A 26,802-nucleotide genomic window follows, 5' to 3' on the forward strand; every position below is an offset into this window, starting at 1 on the left:
CATTGCCTTATTCTACGAAATATAATTGATAGCCTACCGAAGGCAATTATTCAAGGTAACAGTCCAAGTTTAATTTTAGGCGAATTTTTGTATGTTGCATAAATGATTCTACGAGCTTCCGAATGCGAAAGCCGTGCGTTTGATTCTGTCAGTTTATTCGTTAATTCCATATCATAACACATCAAGTCGGATGCGTCTCATTCATGGAATTAAACTCTTTCTCATAATATCACCTTCGCTAGCGCATTGCCAAACCATCTGTATTTTCGTATCAGCTCCTATATTAGGGGATCAGCTTTTCATGCCCAATAACATCACCGATTCTAAGCAACACGGCACTGGGCGGCAGTATATATCACTACCGATATGATAAACATTGGCCAGGAGAAACTAAGCTCTGTTTCCATCTTGCAAAATCATAATGCGGCATATCCATTTTGCTTGTACGACAGTATTGCGTAAATCAGTGTTTCTTATCCTCGTCGCCAGCGACCCGCAAGGGGCGATTGGATTTTGAAGGGGGCAGAAACTCTCAGGGGGCAATATGAGGGGGGCTGGGCCTCGAGGGCGGTATGAGGGCGTTGAAGAAAAATGGTGTCGCAGTAGAGGGTGCAGAATGGGCCTTTGATTATATTGTAGAGCAACATTTCTATCCATGAGTTCACATTACAAATTAGCATTAGACAAAATTTGTCAAACTCGAAATTCTTTGTTACGCTCCGCTCGAAATATACACCGACAATGTTTGCAGCATGTTTCCATGAATGCAGTGGTTTATTAAAATTCACGAAAATGAATTGCGCGTACGTTTAGATCGCCAATTCCCCGTTAAAACACTTCCGTCACGCTAGCTCGGCTTATTTTTCACAAATTGTTTCAAACTAAGTATTGTATCCAGCAGCGCATAGCATGTCGAAATCGAGAAAAGAGGTACTGTACCACTTTTGAGAGTGTGATCCCTTTGTACATTAATGATGCATTGAAGCTTTTTGACGAAAATGATAACCTAACTAACCTGTATTTGAGAGCTACAAATCCTCAGAATATGTCTTCATGGTATCATGAAGTATAATTGTTGTGACCCGTAACCTCACATGAACGTTACATATTATGGGCTGCTTTTTTGTAATGCGTTCATGTTGAAGTTGATAACTGGGTGCACTGCTAAATTCAATGCGAGCAAAGATCTCTACCACTTCTCAATTGATTTATTATTTATAGAAAGCAATAAAACAAAATAATCCAATACGATAACGCCCCCGTTTGTTTGTTTGCAGCGGTGAATTCGGGTTGTGTACACCGGGCTCGAACCAGATGGCATGAGGCACGATGGTGGTTATAACCAGGACTGTGGAGTCGGTAAATTTTACTACCGACTCTAACTCCGACTCCTGAGTCTTTAAACGTACCGACTCCGACTCTTCATGTATCGACTACGACTCCAACTCCAACAGCAATACCAATTTACTTCGAAAATTAGATGCCACAGTAACGGTTAAATGACTACCATATAACCATTAAACATATGCAAACATCATTAACGATGGCATGCAATATTGTTTCATTGTGGCACAGCTCGAATTATTCACTACGCTATTAACATGAAAGATTGCCTTTCTAAATATCCTTCCTTTCTTCATATTTGATAAACATGACCTCTCTAATATCCTAATACGCATGAATCATTCAAACATGACATATATCCAATCCTGCATGAATAAAATGTAGGTAAAACAATCGAAGTGTTGCTCTTGTGTATGAGTCAGGAGCTGATGCAGAGATGTAACTTACTAATTTTCTCATTACACACGATACTGATTACTGTATAAGCACACACACTCTTACTCAGAGGTGGTCAGAAACGAAGTACTTCTACTTTTTGGAATTACTCAAGTAGTTTTCCTCTACTTCTGGTACTTACTCAAGTAGATCTGATTTTCCCTACTTCTACTTCTACTTCGTAATATTTTGTGATCTACTTACTTACTTTTCGCTATTTTCAGTTTGCCAAGTAGAAGTAGTTTAATTCCACAATATGAAAGATAGCCTGAGGAATTTCGGGGCTGTTTTCACGGAGTATACCAACATTTGATATTCATAAAAGTCAAGTAAAGCGCAGAAATTTTGTTGCGCTTCGCGCACATTAGTTATGGAGTGACAAATATGTTTTCACGAAAGTATCAGTGAATATAATTTAGGTACCGGATTGCTAATGGTTCCCTCACACCGAATTGTCGCCCATATCAAATATTTCATCACAGTAAATATGGCCCACCATAACGTTTGAAACTAACGTTTCGCAATCTAGCAATTACTTTGTCTCAGTATCATGGTATAATTTTAAAAATTGGATCAATTTGTGACTGCATCGGGAAGATGCATATTGCGATTTTCTTCCTCTGTGCGACTGAATTGCAATTTGCGAATAATGTCCAATTTTATCTATATCAGGGGTGGCAAATCTTTCGGGCCAAAGGGCCACATGTGATGTATAAGAACCACTGCGCGTGCAACTGGAATGTTGATAACCTTTTTTTAGTCGTCCGATATGATCGAAGCGAATTAGGTAAGATTGAAAACAAGACTTCTACTACTACGTAATACTACGCTTTGAAATTGATAACAATTATGTCATGCAACTGTGCAGTGCACAGTTATGATCTGGTCGCGCGAAGAGCAAATTTTTTCAAAGGCAGTGAATGAATTACTGTAAATACAATACTATATAAATAGAATACTACTATAAATATGCTACTCACATATATTGGGCTCATTTGGCAAGGACAGGATTATTCTGCGTATAGAAATAGCAATATCGACGGTTGCGATGAACATGCCTTTTGTCATTTTGTTGCAATTTTCTAATTTCGAAAATTACCTCGCAGGCCACACAAAACCTTCTCGCGGGTCACATTTGGCTTGCGGGCCACGGGATGTCCCCCTGACCTGTATCGTTATTAATAACGGTGATTGATGGTACATAAAAATCCTATTGAAAATCCTTTGAAAGCAACTGTTTTCATGATGAAGAAGTTAGAGTCGGGGTCGGAGTCGGAGTCAGGGTCATTTTCACAAACCGAATACAGCACATGCAATTATTACAGCGTTAATTAGTCGAGTGGTCCTCGGCGGCGCGATTCAAGCTATTTCCAATTGTGAGGTCCCAAGCCGAATTGACCTACCGGACTTCAAACTCTTACCCGTTGATTTTACTACCTTCCTTGAAATATGGGGGTGCCATCTCGAAAAGGTGCAATGCAGGAAAAAAAGGTTTAGAACCACTGGCATATACTGTTGTAATATTTGATTATTTCCGTTCTGTTCTCTGAGGCTTCAACCAGCATCCTCATTTCGTTGCTTGCGTCTTATATTCTCTGCATCACTTTTCATTCAGTGTGCATGGCTCTTCTTTACTTCGCCTATCAATCAAACAAACAGGTTTAGTTATATTTTCATCGATTCAAAATACCACAAAACTGCGATACAATGAAATGATAGGAAGGTATCGAAACAACTGGGAGTATTCTGTAAGATCATACACCCTCCTTGGCCAAGGCCAGTGGTTCTCAACCTGGGGGGCGCGAGAGTCTCTCAGGGGGGCGTAAAATTGACAAAGTCCATATAAATTATGACGAAACGTGTGTTTCACAACTATTCTGAGAATACGATTGTTGTAGATGAAACTTATTTCGTATTCAAGAAAGCTTGCCGAATACAAACTCCAGCAGTCACGCTCAACGGAGCATAGGCTGATTTCAACTTCATTTGAGCAAATTTTTGATATTCTTTGAAGATTTAGATCAATTCCCACGTGTAAGTCATTCATTACTTCATAGCTTTGGCAGTAGCCCAAAGCTCGGTGCGCTGGGTAGCTGTTGTTAATAGCTGGCGAACTTCACTGCCTAAACAGGGACGGGCAAAATACGGCCCAAGACAGGATTCTGTCCGGCCTGCGGACGGTTTCCCATCTTACATGATAATGTGGCCCATGGCCCCAGCCTGCCGAAATTCCTGACTACTTGCTTAAACGTAAAATTTTAGTTACTGTATTTTATTATATACGCGTGTGCGCTGCACGCGGGAGTGGAGCTTACGCGGAATTTCGTCGGAGCGAGAAGACTGGCATTATCGGCATTTACCATATATTAATCCTAATGAATTGATATATTGGTAAATTTGAAGTATCGGGCTTATAGAACCCCTTGGAATCTTAATTAGGGATTGCACCGTGTGTTTTGATCAGAGTGAAGCAGACATGGCGGCACCTGTATGACATTGCTGTTTTCAAATCCACATTGTCTTAGTCATCATCTGCGAGAAATGGCTTTGAAGTGACATTGCTACCGTTAAAATACATTTAGTAAATACGATTTATTCCTTGTATATGCGGATAAATGGGCAAATAATGTATCGATTTAGCAATCCGGCCCACCAAGTACCTAATTTTCTTATATCCGGCCCGCCGACTGGAGAAGTTGCCCGCCCTGGCCTAAGACAATAAAGTTTGCCCTGTTTCGCCCGCAATTATGCTACCCTAATCAATACAATTTAATTCAATTCCGAAACTGATCAAATTTAGCATGGCAGGACAGAACGACGCCGTGCTCTCTGTAGTCACAACCAGCATCAGGATTATAGTCTCAGTGCAACCTACCTTGAAAATAATTGACGTCTTGTTCAACGTCTTTTTTTTATTTTCAAACAAGTTCGGGGAAATTTGTCAGAAATGTAAAAGACTCAACAACTGGAATGCGGATTCAAACTCGGCGTAAGATATACCATATGAATAGTATGCTACTATGCTACTATACTACTATAATATGTGCTATGACGATAAGTGCAGGGGTCAGGGGGCGCAATTCTTTTGACCATCGCCGAGGGGGGCGCATGCCAAAAAAGGTTGAGAACCACTGGCCTAGGCGAAGTAAAGAAGAGGCATGTACACTGAATGAAAAGTAATGCAGAGAATATAAGACGCAAGCGACAAAATGAGGATGCTGGTTGAAGCCTCAGAAAACAGAAACGGAAATAATCAAATATTACAACAGTATATACCAGTGGTTCTTAACCTTTTTTTCCTGCAGCGCACCTTTTCGTGAATTACCTAGGTATGGCGCCCCCATATTTCAAGGAAGGTACTAAAATCAACGGGTAAGAGTTTGAAGTCCGGTACGTCTATTCGGCTTGGGACCTCACTATTGGAAATAGCTTGAATCGCACCCCCGAGGACCACTCGACTAATTACCGCTATAATAATTGCATGTGCTGTATTCGGGATCAAATCAAGGTTGTTATAACCCGGGCTGTGGAGTCGGAGTCGGAGTTTAGCTAATTTTCTCTTGATGGAGGCGGAGTCGTGAAAAGTATAGCGGCTGGAGTCGGAGTCGTGGAAAAAATATTGACTGGAGTCGGAATCGGAGTTTGTGAAAATGATCCTGACTCCGACCCCGAATCTAACTTCTTCATCATGAAAACAGTTGCTTTCAAAGGGTTTTCAATAGGATTTTTATGTACCATCAATCACCGTTATTAATAGCGATACAGATTAGGGGGACATCCCGTGGCCCGCAAGCCAAATGTGACCCGCGAGAAGGTTTTGTGTGGCCTGCGAGGTAATTTTGGAAATTAGAAAATTGCATCAAAATGTTAAAGGCATGTTCACCGCAACCGTCGATATTGCTATGTCTATACTATAATAATGATAATAATAATAAGTTTCAGAGGTAGCCAGCCACCCGCATCACACTCACGGTTTAACTTGTCGTTGCAGTTTTAGTATACACATAGACTTTTGGCGACAAGGTTAATTTACATCACGCATTTACATTCCTTATTATGATTCCTGATCTGCCGATTTTCGAATTTTATTCAATTCTAAACTTAGTTCAACATTTTGGATATATTAAATCGAAATCCGAATCTGGAATTACAAATTCAGAATTAGGGAGGAGCTGAATAGTTTTGTTGGATTCTGAAGATTGCCAATGTTTCATAATGACCATGATTTTAATTAGCTTCATTAGTTTCACTGAACAAATTAAAGGCACCCTTTATCGCCCTGAACGCTCTCATAAAAAGCTATAGTGCCTATATGACGTCACATGCACAGATGAAGCGTTATGAAATCAGAATTTAACCGATCGACCTTGCCGGAAACAGACGACGTCACGATACAAAAATAATTGATGGCGATGGGTACCCCTTATTTTGTCTTTGTCGTTGTCAACGTATATAAACTTAGTTAGAAGTATTCAATTTATCAGCGAATCATCGATGGACCATCCGTGGTCTTCTTCAAGACATCCCAGTATGGCAGAGGATCAGCACTCTGACAATTCGTTCTCTGCGTAAACACACAATATACAAAATGATTCATATATCTGCGTTCGATAGATTGATAATATGATTGAGATAATCATATGTAGCCCGCTAATTGAATTCACCGCCTGTATATTGGAATTAATGATGCTTTCAAATCCTCCGATTTAACTTCGCAGTCACGTGGTGTGAAACTTATTGAATCGAAAAGGTTATATAAGGTTATATATTATATCAATTGCCGTGGTGCAAAAGGTCTTTAGCGAAGACTGATTTATGCATAACAAAAATAATTAAATCAATGTTGGGTTGTCGCAATTTTTTTTGTCGAAATTTTCACATTGTTATGAAGAAAAACAATTAGGTGCACATTCGAGAAATCACGCTCACCTGGACAAGGTTCTACACTGCAAAATCGTTTCTGATGCAGTCGCGAGCAGGAGCCGAGATATTGAGAAAAATAATGAATTTGCTCATCAGTTTTGGGTCCGCTATAATTTAAACACCAATTAGGAGGGGACCTTTTCTAAAATGAATCGTACTCACTCGAACACGGATATACCTCCAAATGTAGCCATAAGGCTATCAAGCTTTTTGTACAAATCGCTGTTCGGCGGGGCATTCGGCTTGCATTGTCGTTGTCTATGGAAGTCTCTCCGACATCAGAATATACTGCGCATCGCGACCATTTTTGCCATTCTTGGACGCTGACTGGAATGCGCAGTACTGAGCGTAAGCAATTAAGAGATCGCAAGTTGGTTGGTTGAATAAGGGGAAATTGGTGCACCGACTACGAAGTCATTTCCGCACCATGACTCAATGGCCCATAATGAAGTCCAGGTTGTGAAGCAGTCACATTGCAAGTCTTTTGTAGGTATAGCGACTCCTCCCGCCATTGTGGAAGCGGATAGTTTGGTCAATTAATAGCTGGCTCGGGCGGTAGATAGGGACCATTTGGTTTAACCTCATATGCTTTGTTTTCCAAGTATATTGTTACAATTCTACTTGACCTACCAGGGGTCTGCACTGAAATTTGCTTCGTATACTTCAGTCAGAGATGAGCAATGAGCAATTGAGCATGGATTTTGATTTTGATTTGAGGAAACCGGAGCTCAAAATTTTTGTTGGATTTGGATCGGATTGGAAATGCGATCATTTTGCAACTGAATTTGGACTTCGACACGATTTTTTTCACAATTTTCGAATTCTATGCCACTTTTAATATAAACAAAAGTCAATCATTACAGGGTATGGACATGGACATGATACAAAATCCATTCTGGATTTGAATTTGGGTTTTCAGTTAAATCTGAAATCCGGAACTGAATATTAAATCCGCTCATCTCTGACTTGAGTATCCCATATTATGAGAACATTTTTCATCTAAAATACTTTCGCCCGCTAATCGTGCAACTTTATTATTGTTCTAAATGTGCACTGCACTTGAAACCAGTGGTTTAGTAAAACTACTGGTTTCAAGTGCAGTTTCAAGTGCACTTTTTGCAATTTTAGATTTTGAAAAATTGAAATTAGTATTGGCATTAGTTTGCATCACGGTATCCTACTTTTTACAGTAGTCCTATCATTAATCAATTTGCGTTAGTCACGGAGATACATATGCAATTTTCTAAGGTATCAGGTATAGCCACCGTCTATGTGCCCGCTAAAAGTATGCGATACCTCGACTCAATCTACTTGCAATTTTCTACTTCTATATATGTATCTGAGCTTACATTTACGACGTTACTTCTGTTTCTACTTCAGTGCCAACGATGGCTCATAGAACCACCAAAGTGAACAACGCTACCAACGTATCCAATTCAAAAAGTTCAGTCACACACAGTAGTGGAGATCTATTAGACATTCAGGATGCACACCATCAAGCCTGTTACTTACAACAAGCAACGGTATTGCAAGGATCTAACTTTTTGCTCTGGAAATTGCATTCGCTTTGATCCGTAGAATCGAGACAAGTTCTGAATTTGGTCACTGTCCCGCCGCCACATTCACGCGTGCATCTCGTCACCACTTCCCATTCTGACGTTTCTGAAAATGAATGGTATACCTATAACCGTATCATCCGCGAACCCTCGTCTATGATATCACTTGGGAATGAAGAGGAAATGTTTAGGCAGGGAATTAGGGAATGGTCCGACATTGGACATACTTCGACTATAGGAATTGTTGATGATGGTATAGGAAGTGAATCTAGAGTCCCGGTTTGGGTTTTGGAATGACGATATGACAGGAAACCTATTTAAAATTAGAATTTGAAGCGTGAGTATGGATTCTTGAAAGTACAATAATATGAAGAAAGAACAATGTATTTGGAGTTTTTGCATGAACTGCATGCTAGTGTCTGTATTGTGAACTCAATCATACCGATTTCCCCAGATTGCGCCGCAAAATTTGAAATATAAATGGCAGTTACGGAGCCACACAAATTCTCTATATATATACTAGATAAGAGGTCGCCGAATCAAAACGGGTCGAGGGTCAGTTTTCAAACTTCGTAGAGGCCGCGGGCGACAAGAATGTCATATCTGGACCAAATAGACTCCACAGTTTAGCAACCACGTGTTTAAAACTTACGTTAATAGAAAGCTGTGCTCTCTGATATGAGTATAATGCTTAGTTACCACAAATGAAACAGATTTACATCAATGAAATACAAATACAACAACAAATAGCATGATCGTCAATTTCATTTATTCTGAGCTAAGACTTGCGCTCAATACCCGACAACGCTTTCCAGCTATCAAGGAATCGATAATGGAACTTAGCGAGTAACGTTATACGAGCTGAAAGACACTCTCGATCTTGTCGGGAAGCCACCGTCGTTTTGTAAGCGTCACGGCCTTGCCGTCGCCAAAGATGTTTCAGCTGGTGAGGATGTTATTGAACAACAACAACAACAACAATAATAATAATATTTTGAAACTGAAATTTGTTTAAGCATTTCAAATACTTTACTAAGCGTTCTTCCGAAATCTAAAATCAGATTGCGGGTGGCCAAATATGACAGGCCACGTGTTGACCCCTGACCCCTGACCCCCCATGGCTCCTGTGCTAAATCATATAGAAAACTCACGGCATTCGCGTTCGTTGCAAATTTCCTCATTCTCTTCCGAAAGTTCTTTTCCGTACTCAACGACGGTGAACAAATCGTAAGTACCCGTCGCCAGTTGATCATAGCACTTTTCCATAATCACTCGCTCCGCAGTTGAATTGAGACAGGACCGCGACCTGGCCCTTCTACCACCGCCACATACTTTGGAGCATCGTCCGAATTCCGACCAGGCCGTGAACCCGTATTTGTGATCTGCGAAAAGCCCAACATTGTTTACGTCCCGTGTATAGGCGTGTACAATGTTAATAACTTCATCATGATGACATTTTGCTGTGGTTAGGGATTTCTCAACATATAGTTTCTATTATGAAAATATTCAAATCTGATCATCGAGCTAAAGTTGACGACTTTAGCTCTACTATAAGCACCAATACCATTCAACTGCTGTTTTATAGGCAATAAAGTTACTAAATAATATCATATTGTGTTTTCGCAGCAATTGTGATTCAGGGTATGCTTTACTAAATCTATATCAAAATTTGCGGGCATTGCGGGTTATATCGAAATGTTAATAAAATGTGCAAACATAAGGCGGCAAAATTATAATGGTGACGATTGAGTGAAGATACAGCAGTGTCGACTGACGGCTGTAATGCGACATGTGAACTGGGTCGAGAACATGACATTTACTTTCTCGGGGATTATTTACCTGAAATTATTTCTTATATAAAATCTAAATTTTGTCAGAAATCTGCTGGATAGTACAAGCATTTTTTCATTTACCGATCATAGCATCGCTGTCCGCATGCAATCCGATAGACCGTATATTTGATATCCCTGATATGACGCGATTAGCAGACTAGGACAACTATAGATAATTTTAGTTGTCTAATTTAACTAAATTAGAGCGAAATGCGAGTAATCTAATTCTAATCTCATTTGTGAAATCTTTCTATGCTCTAATTCTAATCTAATTTGTGAAATGTGTCTATGCTCTAATTCTAATCTAATTTATTGTTCTCCTGAAAATGCCTCGGTGTCCGCGGCATTTTGCACCGAGTTAATAAGAATATCCCTCTCGCACAGGGAAATCTAGTGCCAACTGCCAAGCCGCCATCGCATTACTGACAGTACACAGTACGTACGGTGATAGTAGTAATTTTGACGAATAATAATTAACCATGCGTTAGTGCAGTGGTTCTTAACCTTTTTTCCTCCAGCGCCCCCTTTCAAAAATTATCGTGCTCCAGCGCCCCCCGACTCATTGTAAGGACTTTAATAAAGACAATGGGTATGAGGAAGGGCCGTAACAGCACTTCATCAGCCCCCTAAAGAATCAATTGTCTTCCGCACCCATAGCGTGATAAACCAAACTTCTGCGGGCTTCGCCTCAGAGAACCCCGTCGCGTGATTTCGATGGTCAGCAAAGTTTGTGTGGCCTGGTCGGCGTAGGCGCCACAATTTTTTTATAATGCATGAATGAATAAGTGATAATTGCAGGTGTCGCTATAAATTTTTTAGCCTCGCAGTGATATGTCTTCGTACATCGTGGCGTGGTAATGGCCGACGCCGAAATGCCTCTTTCTATTTTCTATAATTATGCGTAATCTTCCATGGGGGAGTCGTCAAAACATGATGTGTAATTTATGTTCATTCACCGAAATAATTTTGGGCACCCTTCGAGCAAACCGATATTAGGGGTTTGGGTTGCAGCAGTTTCAGTCCTGGTAAGAAGTCAAAGTCCAGTCGGTGTTTTCGGGACTTTGGTATTGGAAATATTTCGCGCATTAATCGCGCTCGAGGACCACTTCACTATAATAAACAATATGATAATTATGTGTGGTATATTCAGAGTCAAATCAAGGTTGTTATAACAAAAATCAGGTGCGGTCTCATATCCTGTGATTCGAACCATCCCGAAGTCACTTCTGCGATTGGCAATACGGGGAAATTAGTGGTATTGGATTTTGTCTTAGTGCTTTGTATAACTATTAGTAAGTCAACGGAGAATGGGAAGCATATATCTGCTCATATTGAATTTATTACTGTACCCAGTTATAATTTTAACATGGATGTATCCCAAACAAAGCAACTCATATTATGTAACGTTCATGTGTGGTTGTGAACCAAACACTAGATAGTATCATATCCTTTATGATACGATGAAGAAATATTCTGACGATTTAATTTTGTAGCTCTCAAATACAAGTATATTTAGCAGTTCATTTCGTGCACAAGCTTCAAAACTTATTTTATGTACAACGGGCTCTCACTCTCAAAAGGGATATACAGTGCCTACTTCTTCTACTTTCACACGCTGTGCGCTGCGGGATATAATACCTAATTCGAAACATTTTGTTGAAAATAACACTAGCAAGCGTGACGGCAGTGCTTTAACGGGAAATTGGCGATCTAAAAGTACGCGCAATTCGTTTTACATGAATCATAATAACCCACTACATCATCGCGTAGCGTGACCAAACAATTCGGAGTTTGACATGTTTGTGGAATGTTAATTTACTCTGAATACTTATTAAGGATATGTCCTACTACCACATCATTTACTGCGAAGCCATTTTTCTTCAGCGCCCCCCATATCGCCCCATGAGCGTTTCCGCCCCCTTCAAAATCGCCAGCGCCCCTTGGGGGGGGGGGGCGCTGGAGGCAAGGTTAAGAACCACTGGGTTAGTGCAACGCCGAAGCCGCTTCTGCTAGTACGGAATAGTGTTGTTGGGCACAGGCAAATAGATTATTTTGAAATAAAACAACAATAATTTGAAACTGACATCAATTTCATCATTTCACAATGCTTTACTTCGCGTTTTTCCAAAATCACAAATCAGTGTTGGGATCAAGTCACTACCTTCGAGTCACGAGTCATTTCGAGTCATTACACATTTTGACTCGAGTCAAGTCAAGTCAATCGATTTTCGCAGGTGACTCGAGTCAAGTCAAGTCACTCGATTTTTGGAGGTGACTCGAGTCAAGTCGAGTCAAGTCAAGTCAAGTCACGAGTCAAGTCACAATTCAAGTCAAGTTGGCTTTTCGAAGTATGAGGCATGATTATGACATTGCATTTTGCTGGCTGTGTGAAATACAGATTGAGTGGTTATTGATTCTGGACCAATGAACGAATATAGAGTTAAATATAAACGCAAGAAGGCGCTGTATCGCTCACATATAGGCAGGGCATGGTATGGTATGAAACGAGAATTTTCCATACTCCATACTTGCCTTACTCTCTCCATACCATACTTGCAATTTTCCATACCATACCAACATTGTTCCATACCATACTTGATACATATTCCATACTTTCAAGTACTTAAATATCATAAGTATATTTCCTTTTCTAGCACCTATATTATTGATATTTCGGATGTCATAATTGCTTTAAACTAGCCATGATGCGAATCTAATTCCTGGTAATAGTTTTACAGAGTCTGTTTTGGTGATGTTTAGTCCACGGTGGTGTTGTGCCGTGTAAGTCCACTCTACAGCTTCCGTTAGCAAAATGAGATAGTCAGCAGATTGTTATCTAGGACCGTTCATAAAGGGGACGGGTAACATGCTGCCCGCGACGAGATTTTGTCCGGCTCGCGGACAGTTTCCCGTCTTACATGATAATGTGGCCCGCGGCCCAGTCAGCTGAGATTCCCCACCACTTGCTTAAACGTAAACTTTTTTGTTAACTGCGTATGTAATTATATAGGTGTGCGCACTGCGCAGCGTGCGAGGGTGGAGCTTACGCGTAAGTTCGTCGAAGCGAGAAGACTTGCATTATCGGCATTTATGATGTACTCAACCTTGGTAAATTTTGGGTACCGGACTTATGAAACGCTTTGAAATCTTAATTAAGGATTGCACCGTTAGTTGATCAGAGAGAAGCAGACATGACGGAACCAGTATGACAATACTGTTCTCAGATCCACATTGTATTGTCATTATCGGCGAGAAATGGCTTTGAAGTGACATTGCTGTCGATAAAATACATTCATTAAATACGACTTATTCCTTGTATATATGCGCGAATAATGTATCCATTCAGCAATACGGCTTGCCAAGTACGTAATTTTCCTATATCCGGCCCAACGACTGGCGAAGTTGCCCGCCCCTGCTCCATAAGAATATCATCGCATTTCCGGTACATTGGCATGATGCACTTTGCACATGCAAGTTTGAAGTAAATACTCGCAAAATGATTTATAATATAGGCGCCCCCATAAAATATCCCAGCTACAGGCGATCAATACTTCAGCGATCTGCATGCTTGATTATTAGTACAGCAATTGGTTTGGGTTAGCGTGGCGAGAATTTCAAACTATGTCTACCCCACTCCCTAATTTATAATCCTAATGCGAGAGCGTTTGAAATATGACCAATAAGATATCTCGGTATGCAAATAGTATAAATGTGTGGAGCGGACAATGTTTCAGAAGAAATGTAATTATCAATCGCATTGAGCAATTAGTACGTTGCAGGTTGCATCATGATTGCTTGTGAGAATGAGGTATAGTTGGAGTTGCCTACATTACCAATTATTGCGTCACATGATAGAGTATGCTCGGAGACGTCGTGTCTAGACTCAATAGAATATCAGATCAACATTACAGTTGTCATTATTATATCACAAAATCATGTCATTCCAAGTGCTCCTAAAACCGTTGCACAAGCGCGTATTTGTACCTACACAGCGTACAATAGTTAACGTTCACACATAACAAAAGCGATCGTATTCCGTGAGCACTGCGCAGCGATCAACGTACGCTTCATGAAGCTTGCACAGATCACGATAAAATATATAAAACACCAAAGTATGGAAGTATGGAAATGTCGTTCCATACCATAGATTAAAATCTTTCATTCCATACCATACTTGCATTCTTCCATATCCCATACCAAAACAGCGATCCATACCATACTTCCATACCATACCATGCCCTGCATATAGGTAGAACTGCCAAAACTACGTAATTAATTGCATAGCCTCAGTTTATAGTTAGCAGCCAAAATATAGAATAGAGAAACGAATTGATAAGATGCAATATGCATTCGAGCCTGCGCCAATGGTTGATGACTATATAAACTATATTCGAATTCAATTTCAATAAACCACGAGATTTGGTTAAGGTATGAACAGAAAACAGAAATATACATTTTACTATTAAATTACTTTACTATACTAGTTTAAGACATCGTAAGCTATAAGCTTCGATCACTTCGTTTGCAGTCAATTTATTTGGGAAAGAACAATGAAGGCACAGTGAAACGCATGATCATTGAATGATTACTAGCTCTCGCGGGTTACACGAGCGTTTCGCGAGCAAACCGACTATATGCAAAATACAATGATTTTTATCGACACCGATTACTTGATGACTTGAAATTGACTCGTGAATTTTGCTCCGAGTCACGAGTCAATCCATATTTTTGATGCGCCGAGTCAAGTCAAGTCAAGTCATTTTAGCAGAGTGACTCGAGTCAAGTCAAGTCATACGAAAAAGGTGACTCGAGTCTGACTCGAGTCAAGTCATGACTCGAGTCATCCCAACACTGTCACAAATCAGATCGCCGGTCGCATGTTGCTCGCGTCTTGGTGACCCCTGGTTACTGCAAAACGAGCCAAGCTTGGTGTACAGACCATTCTTATGCTTATGGGAACGCACTGTGATTTGATATGAACTGAACTTGATTTTTGCTGTATTCATTTCATTCAATTTCCAAGTTTTTGCGAATTCAGTAGTTCTAATTCTAATCTAATCTGGAAAAAGCTGTGTAGCTCTAATTCTAATCCTAATCTGATTTGGAAAAATGTTGTTGCTCTAATTCTAGTTCTAATCTAATTTGAAAAAATTTTGTTGCTCTAATTCTAATTCTAATCTAATTTGGAAAAAAAACTGTGTAGCTCTAATTCTAATCTAATTTAAAAAAGCTACAAGTCTGGCGTGTAGCCTATGCCATTATGAAACATTAAGATTAAGTAATTTCAACCACACAGTCATTCATGTAAAACGATCCACCGCAGGCAGGAAAATCCCCGTTATATCTTACAGATGAATTGATTTAGCTTACTTTGGATGAGACCACTGCAATGTAGAGGCATTGTGTTATTATGGTTACCAGTGTCCTGCAGGCGTCATCTTTTTCTTTGTTCAATTCCATTTTCGTTCTTGTGATTAGAATTTCTATCTACGGTTGCGAGATTCAAATTCATCGGTATCGCGCAACAGGCTAAATGCGCCATCTAAAGTTAGCCAGCACAGTTTCCGTAACTCTTGGTTTGACAATATCGATCGAAAGTTTCGTCGTGAAACTCGTATGACGAGGCATTGAAAGATATAGTTAGGAAGGTCCGGAATGCCATCTCAATTTTCAAGAAGTTTCCTCAAGACATGGTTCTAAATTTCCCCGCAATTTTTCGTCCTGAAGTTTGTATTATCGGATCTTATCACAGTGGCTCAGATAGGCTACTTCATCGAAGGAATTCAAATCGAACAAATTTCCCGAATCGTAGCGACAGTTCCGTAACTTTTTCCCTACAGTGGATCCAATGATCCAATTTCATGTCTTTTCAGTATATCATCCAATTTTACAATTTTGAAGGGTAATTCGTCGATGGAGATAAGCAGACGCTTCAAGCAAAGCACTGGATGCCGTTAATTAACTCTGTCGGCGAATTCATTTTCTCCCTTGTTTTGTATATGAGCAATGAGCAATTGACCATGAGGGCATGGGCACAATGACTCGAGGACTCGAATCTGAATCGGGTAATTATTATAATGATTCGAGTCGAGAGGCGAAAGACGATTTTTTCGAGTACCGAAATTAAAAGCCCATCGCCACTGAAATATCTTTTATCGACGAGAATTATGGTTTCGATACTGTTCTCCATTGGGGAGGCCTTGAAACCTTGATTGGTCGTATCACAGCATACGAAATATACAGTACAAAGCTATACGAACGATACCGGAATTAACACACTTCCGAAGTTATGATCCTTCGACAACATTGTCACAAAGTGAAATGAAGTCGGTAGGGTCAAAATAATACCAAAATGTCTGTAATGTGATGACTAACAGATATTATATTCTTTGTGATGGCATAAAAGGAACATATTTGAACCTTGAAACCTTATGCTTGTATACTGTTATTACGTAATAATGAGAGATGCTCTAATACTCGGCTCGAAGCATCATACCTGATTCAGAATCGAATCATTCAGGTACTCGATTTTGCCCAGCCCTAACCACGACCTGATAGACTGCGATTACTGATCAGTAGGATAAGTCTTTGCAACCTTTAAAACTTTTTTTACAGCTTTCGGGAGCTTCCTAAATACTTACAATATGTGTAGCATGATGTTTTAAGCTGTTTGGAGAAATCTTATAGTGCAACTTTTTCCACTTTTTCTCTGTTTTCAGGTAACTTTTTAGTGTGCAAAGTATTGCGCAAAATATAATGGAGCGATTTATAAAACATGCTATAAAAGTATTTCTGGCGTGGTTCTTTCTTGGATTTGCTTAACAAGGAGCTATGTGATGGAATAACTATATCTCACTGTTATCCATGCAAGTTAAAAGTTTGATAACCCCAGTCAAGCATGACAGTGCTTCAACTTTATGTAAATTGATCGCTTGATTGATTCACTGTCGTTTCAACTAGCGGTCCTAGGATATTTGGGTTATGGCGTTTGACTTGTTTTATGGACTAACTAAATCATGTCAGCATTGCGTAATTTTCTTGCTGTGAACCGGACAAAAAAGTGATTTTCGGCGATCTGGCCAGGCCTTCGTGAAATGGAGAGATACCGAATTTGACAGATCTGCTAGAGCTGACAACGAAATGCTGTCACGTATGTTTGAAACCTAAAGAACATAAACGTGTGTTCAACTGTGCATGGTTGATTTAATAGCGAAGAAAGAAACGAAAGCAGATATCTTGCGAATCTTGAAGTGTTGGGTAATACAATAGAACCTTTCGAGCATCTCATATCCAAATATTTCTACAGAAATATAAATGCAACTTTTTACTGCGAATTATGTGCAACTTTCTCACGATTATAGGCAGTATCGACACACGGGCAGTTGTGTAATCCACATTGACTAATTTCTGAGCTTATGCTCACCATTATCAAAAGAGTCTGGTACAGTTGATTGCATGGAATGACTTACGAATGCTTCGGTAACTTCATTTATCGCAGGTGACGAAGATGGCAGAACGTTTCCGTTGGTCATCCATGTGCAGCAGCTTAACACTATATGGGCTACAACAATGAGCATGGTGTAAATAATTCTAGGACTATAATATGTGTAAAATCTGAAAATAAGACTTGTATATCACGTTGCATGGTAACACTTGTTTCATGATATTCTCTCTAGAACGGTTGTGTATTAATCTTCCTTCAATACAGTTGAAATATCTTTGTACATTTCAAATTCAACATAGGTTCATGCCCTACTCATAGTGAGGGGCTATGGCAAACGCAAGTCCCCAACAAAATTATCATACTGCTGGAATATAAGATATTTCTCGTTTACCTACCGCCGTGTAGCTGAGAGAGCTCCTTAACTGAAAATGGTGACAGAATAATAATTCAAGTTGTCGTTTATACCCTGCACAGAAAAATCACATAAGGTATTTCTGATCGCTCTTTTAAAGCTATATTAATATACTTCAAAGTACTCGAAAAATGCAGCTGACGAATGGACTATATAATTAGTCTATACAATGATATCTCCTATCTAACTAGTTCTACATACCCATCCGTGTAAACCTAAATAAGTTCACCCTCATATTCCTGGATGTATATAGCGGAGAAATGATCTGATCTTGCAATATAATTGAAATAACATCATGTACGCTACATGTCTATAACCACTAACCAGTCTGCTCATGGTGTAATTGTTGCTGGGTTCTTTCCATCCTATCTCGTAATTGTCTGGCAATGTGCTCATTATAGTAATTATCAGGTTTTTCGTTGAACTATGATGGTGTAAAATATATTGATATGGCACTTCAACATTGTTTTTTTTTCACAATGAAAGTTTTCGGGAATCTAATATTTTAGAATCCGTAGTTGACTCATGTGACTAATGGATCTTACCGTCTCTTTCATTCAAATTAAATTCGTTTATTTTGCCAATAAAAGTAAACCACCCAAGACTATAATAGCCCTATCACATATGTGTGCGTAGAAATATCGGTACTGGTCAACTTTGATCGATAGCGGTCGGTCAATGAAGTCGCTCCCACAAGTGTTTCAAGTTAAAAAGATCGCGGCTGCTGTTCACTGTACTGCACAAGTTGAAATCTGTCTCATTTTGTTGGAAAATATCAGCTCCATCAGCAAAGGTGTGTTATGTCGGCCCAGTCAGTAACAACTCAAAATTCTGAAATCCGTCGGGCACTATAAATAGCTATAACTAGAGAACTCTTTGAAATCAGCCCTTCTATCTTCCACAATAGGAAATCTTACCTAGAAGCAACTGCAACTAAAACTTATTTACCATTTAACAATTTATATTAACCAATGTATGATGGTGATGATCAAGAAGTCATCTGAGTGCTTCTGTATCTGAATCTGAATCTGAAATCTGTTTCAATCCTTACAATATATATGTCTTTAACTTGGCACAAATTGCGTCACAATGGCTTCGAAACAAACATATAGATAACAGATTTGACAGAAATTCCGCTCCTAAGCATAGCTCAATGGCAGTGATAATTAAAATTAACGTAATAAACAATTCTTTTTGCCTGAAGCAACAAATACGTTACCAAACAAAATCCCGCAACTATAATGCTAGCAATTAAGACTTGATCTAAGTGAAAGTGGTGTATTGACAAAACACGATCCTATGGATACAGTGCAGCTCAAGTCCACCTACGCTATGCAACTCATTACATGAAGATTTTCGTCGGTTTCACACAACAAAGGATTGCGATGCTATGACATGACAGAAATGAAGGCGGAATGACTTGTTTATGTCTATCAATAAACGTGTTTCATTGGCTTACTGAAACAAATAAAAGCATGTTGCAAAGAGAAAATCACTCTGAGTGAGAAGTAGAGGAAAGCATTCGTGTACGACGTTCATGTGAGCACACCCGGAAAAATTCAATCATAATCGTATCGAGCCAAGCCTATTCTGACTTACAGGTTAACATACATCCCTATATTAGTTGTAATCATTCACACAATGCTTCGCTATGTTATCTCCCTGAAAGTCATTTTATTTAAACGTGATTGTAAAAGAAGATTGTAATTTTCTTGGACAGTGCCACAGATTACGCTGGGTTGTTGTTGTTGTTGTTGTTTGTGGTATTCATGGTGTTTATCGACTACTATGGTCATTTACACCAGGCCAATTTTCTTCATTTTTATTCCGTAGCTGCCGGCTCGTAGCACGGCCCACTTCCAGGCTTTTATAAGACACCGCTTACACGGATGATATGGCGAGGAGGAGCTTAGATAAACCTCCAACACTTGAGTAGGAACTCTAGAGTCGACCTCGGTCGGACTCGTACCCGCAACCCATTGGTGTTGTAGCTGTGGATTATATCACTACGTTCTCTCGCCACACTTACACGTTATACGCGGAGGTAATGATTTGGTGTTTATTTGACAAGTTGTATGAAATTACTCTTATTACGTCACGCCATACCAATTTGGGGAGGAAGCCAACAACTTATCCCGACAATATCGTTGGTAGATTCGTTTATTCCCGTAGACCTGAGCTGATGATGGAGCGAGTGTTTTTGAATTTGCATTCAAAAATCTTCCTGGTATAGCCCCGTCAGATAAACTGCTAAAATTATGTGAATCCTGGATCAAATCTATTTTTCAAAACTACTTATCTCAGTACTTGAAGTATAGTTGTGCTATGTCTTGGCACTAGCTAGTTGTAATTGCAATTGAGTAGAACCGCAGTCTACTTTGACCACCTCTGGATATCATAAAATATCCATGCAAGACAAGACGCTCTTTTCTTCTAAAGCGCATTTCCGTCGTCGGCTTCCAGAATTTATACATTGCTACCGGAAAAGGCAACAAAATAACACACAACATGCTGTAGGACAGTCGACTCTGATTCATCTCAATTCATGACCATGCGTAAAGGCTGACGAAGCTTTACTATTACTCTACTCTCGGGTAATAAATGAACTGCACCCATACGACGCTGTACTAATTGGTATTGATCGCACAAAACGAGCTATACCATCAGGTTAGTTGTATTACTGTGTAACGCGGTACAGTAGCTCGTCAAATACAAGACTAAGCCAGCTGGCAACCCTGGACGAATATTCTCAATTGATAACAGTACCCCCAAACCAATAGGAATTAAAAGCTAATCGCTTTTAGACGGACAGAAAATCATTTATGTGAAATCTAACAACGCGAACCGGAGACTAAATCCACAAAATAAAATGATTTGGTGGGGCCGTACGCTCTTATACGAGTCTATTGTTACTGCATGGATCATCGTTGTTTAACCAAAATCACTATCTCACTATTTTATCTTATGTGAAAACGAGCGATTTATCGCTAGTTGTGTCACATCCAAACGATAGGAATTGCGAGCCTACGTCCGAATTAAGTGTAGAATTCTACGAATTAACGGGAGTTTTTGACACGCAACTTTGACTATTATTCTGTTTCAGAGTATTTTGATCGAGGAAAGGGTTATCCGGTGTCCCAATTGGGTGGATTCGACTGTATATAGATAGGGTGATTTGCATATCTGTATTGCAATCAGCAAAGTCCTAATATATCATACATATCCGACTGCTGTCTGCCTATATAGAGATTCCGGTGAATCAATAACCCACCAGATAATCAGAAACAAATATATATTGACGATCACATACGCCAAAATAATCCAACAAAAGAAACAAATTTAATGTTTCAACTTCTTGTTTGATAATCTCCGGTATATATAAGAATGTCTTTTACGGTTTGAAGTTGACGCCGGGAAGCTCTTCATTAAATCGTCGTAGATATCCGACGTGAGGAACCGTTTATAGCATCCACTGCTCATCATTTCGTACACGTGGGTTTGAGCAACATCAAATATAGTCGCGTCTGGACTGGCGAGCTTTCGTTCAATTTCACTTCGAATTTGCAACGTTAAATTAACCTGAACATAATAATACCAAATATTCATTAATGTGATTAGAACTGGCATTATATTGTTTGTAGTTGCATAAAAGGAACATATTTGAACTTCTGTAACGTTGTCACGTCATACTGAGTGATATAATTGAAAAATCGACTAGATTCCAAATTTAATCACTCAGGTAATCGATTTTGTCCTGCACTAGTTATCGTCAGACCAGGGGATTCAAATAATAGACTCGAATGTGAAAGGAAGAAGGCAAAGTATGACGATAAAGTATGGCAACAACAAATTTTCAAGTATACGGTACAATAATAGAAACGCTGCAGGTAGAAACGACGGACGACATATATACTAAGCAAACTAATGTGAGATTTGTGAGTTGTATAGAAACTCTTTTTGTTTACCTTAACTGGGCTCGGTCAGCTGAATAATAATCCGATTAGTGGCGAAAGTCAAATCTCTCGTTTCGCTATCAGTTTACTGCAAATATATGCACTCAATTCGTAATTTGTTTTCATTACAACATCCATTCCACTATCGCAGTAATACATTTATGATACTTCGAAGAAGGTTTAAACCACGGACTAGCTGTTGAATTCGTAGTTCCGAATTCTACCTCGACTAAGGCGGCAGTCACCTGTTGTGCAACCGGAATCCATGCTGGCTGCAGAATTGATTGATTGAACATATAATACACAAAATTCACACTGACCTCTCGTAAGGCATCAGGTTTGATATACTTTTCGTGGATCTTGGTGGCGAGCCGTTTACGTTTTGTAGCCGGTTTCGATTTATATGTTTCACACTCGAGCCAGAAGTCCAGGTTCTCTTCGCTAAACTCCGACAGCAGAAATTTTCGGAAGTACCAAGTCAAATCTGGCACATATACGGATTTGGTACTTTACGCGCGATAGACGTAAACAACGTGTCAGCGCGTGTCGTTGTCTCAAAGTACTTACATTTTACTGATAGGAATTCTCTCAAATTGCGCGGTTCGTGAATAAGCTTCACCAGCCTGTAATTGAACTTCATATAAATTCTATCGAAAGCAGGTTACGTTTATAAGAAAGGGATGAGACATGACGTTCATGAAAGTGACAGTTCCAAAGTTGGCATCTTGCCTCACGCCAATTAGCTACAAACTAAAGGATGTTACTCAATCGGGTTTAGCTGTGACGTCTCGTGAATGACATCGAACTTATATGTTTCGCAAATAAAATATGAAAATAAATCCAAATTGAGCTCTGAAATGCCATGAAGGTTGATAACGTAAATGGGGCCTAAATCTATTGGGCGTCTTTTTACACCGAATGCATGAAATACTGTAAATATCACAGCCAAATGCCTTCCTACCCAGGGATTTCTTCTAGAGTCGTCTCTTTCGGTGTTTTCGTCGTCGGCAGTAAACTTTTCCGCCTCTCTTTTGGTGAATCCTCGTTTTCTTGCGTTTGTCCCCTACGAATATATCGATGAATAGTTCATCACGCGGTAACTTTTCCTTCCCCACAACTAAGATACACGCGCCATTTTCATGTAAGTAAGCTGCTTTTGAAGGCGAGCTCCCCACCACTTATATAGAGGCTCAATATAAACTGGATTTATATTTGACCTTGACACCAGTATACTTTATCTGAAACGGCTATCACATCAAATAGATTTCCATGTGTAAGATTGTGACGCGTATAAAATAAGGGTCCATTCTATGTACGCTTATTTACGTTTGTGATCGAATGCATCTCAACAGCTGGACAATATGCATTGTATATGGACAGTGCGGGTACCATGTGACAGAAACCGAGTGGTCTGAATTAGAACGGGCGACTACAGGCAGGTGGAAAGGCAATACATGAACATTCGATGTATAGAAAATCCAAGTATGTCTTACAAGATGAAATGAGAATCACGAGCTGCGTCATTAATTGGGAACAGATGTATTTCGTCCCATGGTTCCGCGCTGGTGAATACGCCACTCTCTTTTCGAGATAATCCAGTCTTAGGCTGCGCTATAAGATGCTTCGCGGGAGAAGACTTGATGTCCGGGGCAGTATGAATATTCGCCAAAGCAGGTTGCGTTTTTCCGTTTTCTTTGCCTTCATCGTGAACATTCAAGTCGCGGACAACATGATTCGTGTTAGCACCATCCCCGAGGCCTGAGCCTTTTTTGTGAGATTTTGACAGGAATTTCGAGATGCCGGTAACGATCCTGGTACTTTTGCTGACTTTTCGGCAAGCACTCAAGTTTCCAATGGAGCCAAACCTTCTGCTTGTTGATAATAATTGCAGGATCGCCTCATTTCCTACGGCAAGCGGGGTCTGGCGAGTATGGAACTCGCTGAGCTGAAACCAAAATTAATTTCGTTATTGCTGCACCGAATAAAGTGTATTTTATATTTACTTCGTCCAACTTGGTAGTGCGATATTGCGTAGGTGGCGGGGTTGGAGATCTCTTTTTCTTTGTGTTACGATCGGATTCGATGAGTAACATATTGTTGCAGTGGCTTGTGGCGGGACGGATATTCTCGAGCTGGCTAACTGATTTTATGCGATCTGCAAACATATATATGGTATCGCGTTAACAAAACAGTTACGTTAACAAATCAAAATTTGCAGTTGAATCCCAACCGTATTGCCACAAAAACTCAGATTTATTGCGCATACAATGCATGCTATATAGACTAGGGTTACCATACGTTGTCTTTTAAGAGGATTTGTCCTCTTTTTTGAGATTTTGTCCTCTTTTTTGAAAATTTAGGTCAGATTTAGAGCAAATTGCGAGTGATATGCCGTAAATTAGCACAGAAGTGACGCTGCGGCGGGTATTTCGGAGTGAAAAACGGTGATTTTAGCTCTGAGCGAAAAGTTGACTTTTTTTTAGTCATCTACGTAGCAATGCGGAGAGAAAAACGGTATTTTGAGCTCTGAGCGGAAAGATGACCTTTTTTTTAGTCAACCGATCACAAAGTGGGAATTTTCACCGGTTTTTAAGAATTCTTCTCCGGTTTTGCAAGTCTCAAATTTCTGAAAAAGTGTCCTCTTTTTAATTTTCCAAAATATGGTAAGCCTAATATAGACTATCAATGTAAATTATCTTCCACGCTTGTTTGGACTATAATTCTGCTCGAAGGTGGATAATATGTATTGTAGCAATGTAAGTGGTAGCTTTTGTCAAAGGTTTGTGATGCACGGGGAGTCGGAGACACGATTCCAATACCTGAACAGAAACGCGTCGGACCGCTCCGCAGGTTCGACATTTACCCTCGGAAATTATAAATCGAGGACCCCAGCTAGCACTTGGCAGTAATATCTTACCTTGTCGTGCATTCGACACCTTAACGAGATAAAACCGCGTGACTAGCATTATATAACCATTTGTTCCTCTTTAATTTCAGTATCTCGTTTATTATTATCATTAATTACAGTGCTACGTAACAGTCTGCAAATCCTAATTAAACTTATCGCAAAGCAGGTGCGCGCTGCATCTGTATGACGACAATTCGCCAGTAAATCTGATCATAGTTGACCTAGTAATAGCGCCTGCCGCCAAATCTTTATGAAAAATGATGTAGATGAAGTTGTAATGATGTGAGATACGCGATAGCACGGATGACCACTGACCAGTTCCATCTGACTATCATGACCGTTCAAAGCATCAAGGGGTGTTCATTGAACACTGTTAAACTGTTCATTAGCATTTGTCTTCATACTGATTATAAGGATGCTCAGATTGCTCACAATACCTTGTGACCATATATGTCACTGTACTCTACATTTCCCTCGTTTCTTCGGTCAATAGCACGGCCTGGAATTGAATGATTCGACGTAGTTTTAATCTTTCTCTCTCAAAGTTGCTATTTACAGGCAAAGCATGCAATCAGTTATTAGAACGCGGCGAATGACACGAACTTTTTAGGCTTGGCTAAGATTTTCAGTGATGAAAATGTGTCTACAACAGACATAAGAAATTGCCGGAATAGCCGAATATGGGCTCCAGTATACATTACATTAATCACAATCATTTAAAACCTACATACGCGGGTCCAGAACAGTCCCATGGAAGAATTCTATTAGCCTGTAACTACTAAGGACTTGGGCTGGGCACTATGATTCGAGAACTCGAATATTAATCGAGTATTAATTTTAATGATTCGAGTCGAGAAGTAAAAAACGATTTTTTCGAGTACTGAAATTATACGCTACGCGCAACTGAAAGTTAATTTACGAACGATAATTATACTTCTGATGCTATTTTCCACTGAGGAAGCCTTGAAACCTTGATTGGTCGTGTCGAAGGATACCAGACATAGTACAAAGCTACGAACGTTACTGGAAATAACACATTTCCGAAGTCATGATCATTCCACAACATTGTCAAGAAGTGCAATGAAATCGATATGGTCGAAAAAATATCAAAGTATCTTTAATATGACGGATAGCAGGCATTATGTCCTTTGTGGTGGCATAAAACATGCATTAAGGGCTCTTCAAACATGACTTTTTTTCCAAATCGTACTGGCTACTTGATAAAATTGTTAGGTTACCTAATTTAAGCCTACACACAAAATTTGGTTCAATTTCAACCAGTAACCGCTTTGCAACAGGAGAAGAAAGTTTCTATTTACTATATAAAAATAAATATTAAAAAATTTGAAAATTTTCTGTTCACCCCATGAAAGTGTTAGGCTGTATATAGAAACGATGCTCATCAAATTTGGTTTAATTCCAACGGAGTTATTGCCGTCGAAAAATTTGGATTTGAATAAATAGTATTTACGGTGAGCACAATTATAATAAATAAACAAAGAATCGGTCCCCGTAAATACTATTTTATTCAAATCCAAATTTTTCGACGGCAATAACTCCGATTCCACCGGTCGGAATTGAACCAAATTTGGTAAGCATCGTTTCTATAGACAGCCTAACACTTTCTTGGGGTGAACAGAAGACTTTCAAATTTTTTATTATTTATTTTTATATAATAAATAGAAACTTTCTTCTCCTGTAGCAAAGCGGTTACTGGTTGAAATTGAACCAAATTTTGTGTGTAGGCTTAAATTAGGTAACTCAACAATTTTATCAAGTAGCCAGTACGATTTGAGAAAAAAAAGTCATTTTTGAAGAGCCCTAACGTACATATGTGAAGGTTGACATAGTACATCCTGTTGTGACGTTATAGTGAGTGATACTCGAATACTCGTCTGGACTTGCAGCGTAATGCGTGATTCACATAACTCAGGTACTCGATTTTGCCCAGCCCTACAAACGATATTACATTAATGCGACCAATCTGAACATTTT

General features: G+C 39.5%; 3 protein-coding genes across 4 annotated transcripts in view; all 3 read right to left on the reverse strand.

The window, feature by feature from the left end:
• The window catches only part of LOC145440866 (uncharacterized), a 194,380-nt gene that overhangs the window by 149,821 nt on the left and 17,757 nt on the right, over positions 1-26,802 (reverse strand). The gene's annotated exons all lie outside the window — the stretch shown is intronic.
• LOC145440869 (adhesion G protein-coupled receptor B1-like) lies at positions 1,193-17,790 on the reverse strand. Its single transcript, XM_080318639.1, has 6 exons — positions 17,514-17,790; positions 9,410-9,640; positions 8,215-8,364; positions 6,865-7,029; positions 6,709-6,809; positions 1,193-6,343 (listed from the first exon to the last, which is right to left on the reverse strand). Exons 1-5 carry the CDS (start codon positions 17,665-17,667, stop codon positions 6,721-6,723), a joined length of 789 nt encoding a protein of 262 aa, XP_080174765.1. The 5' UTR covers positions 17,668-17,790; the 3' UTR covers positions 1,193-6,343; positions 6,709-6,720.
• The window catches only part of LOC145440867 (uncharacterized), a 44,539-nt gene continuing 38,958 nt past the window's right edge, over positions 21,222-26,802 (reverse strand). Inside the window, exons 2-8 of one of the 2 annotated variants that reach the window (XM_080318637.1) lie at positions 24,817-25,135; positions 23,903-24,054; positions 23,393-23,844; positions 22,861-22,962; positions 22,467-22,522; positions 22,220-22,383; positions 21,222-21,525 (exon numbers count right to left, since the gene is read on the reverse strand). In XM_080318637.1, coding sequence (XP_080174763.1) covers positions 21,286-21,525; positions 22,220-22,383; positions 22,467-22,522; positions 22,861-22,962; positions 23,393-23,844; positions 23,903-24,054; positions 24,817-24,865 — 1,215 coding nt within the window. In that variant the 5' untranslated portion in view covers positions 24,866-25,135 and the 3' untranslated portion in view covers positions 21,222-21,285. The remainder of the gene's footprint in view (positions 21,526-22,219; positions 22,384-22,466; positions 22,523-22,860; positions 22,963-23,392; positions 23,845-23,902; positions 24,055-24,816; positions 25,136-26,802) is intronic. The other variant, XM_080318636.1, reaches the window with a different exon arrangement.

Source organism: Botryllus schlosseri, chromosome 6 (genome assembly GCF_051294905.1).
Source record: "Botryllus schlosseri isolate E-star chromosome 6, Bs_hap1, whole genome shotgun sequence".
NCBI lineage: Eukaryota > Metazoa > Chordata > Ascidiacea > Stolidobranchia > Styelidae > Botryllus > Botryllus schlosseri.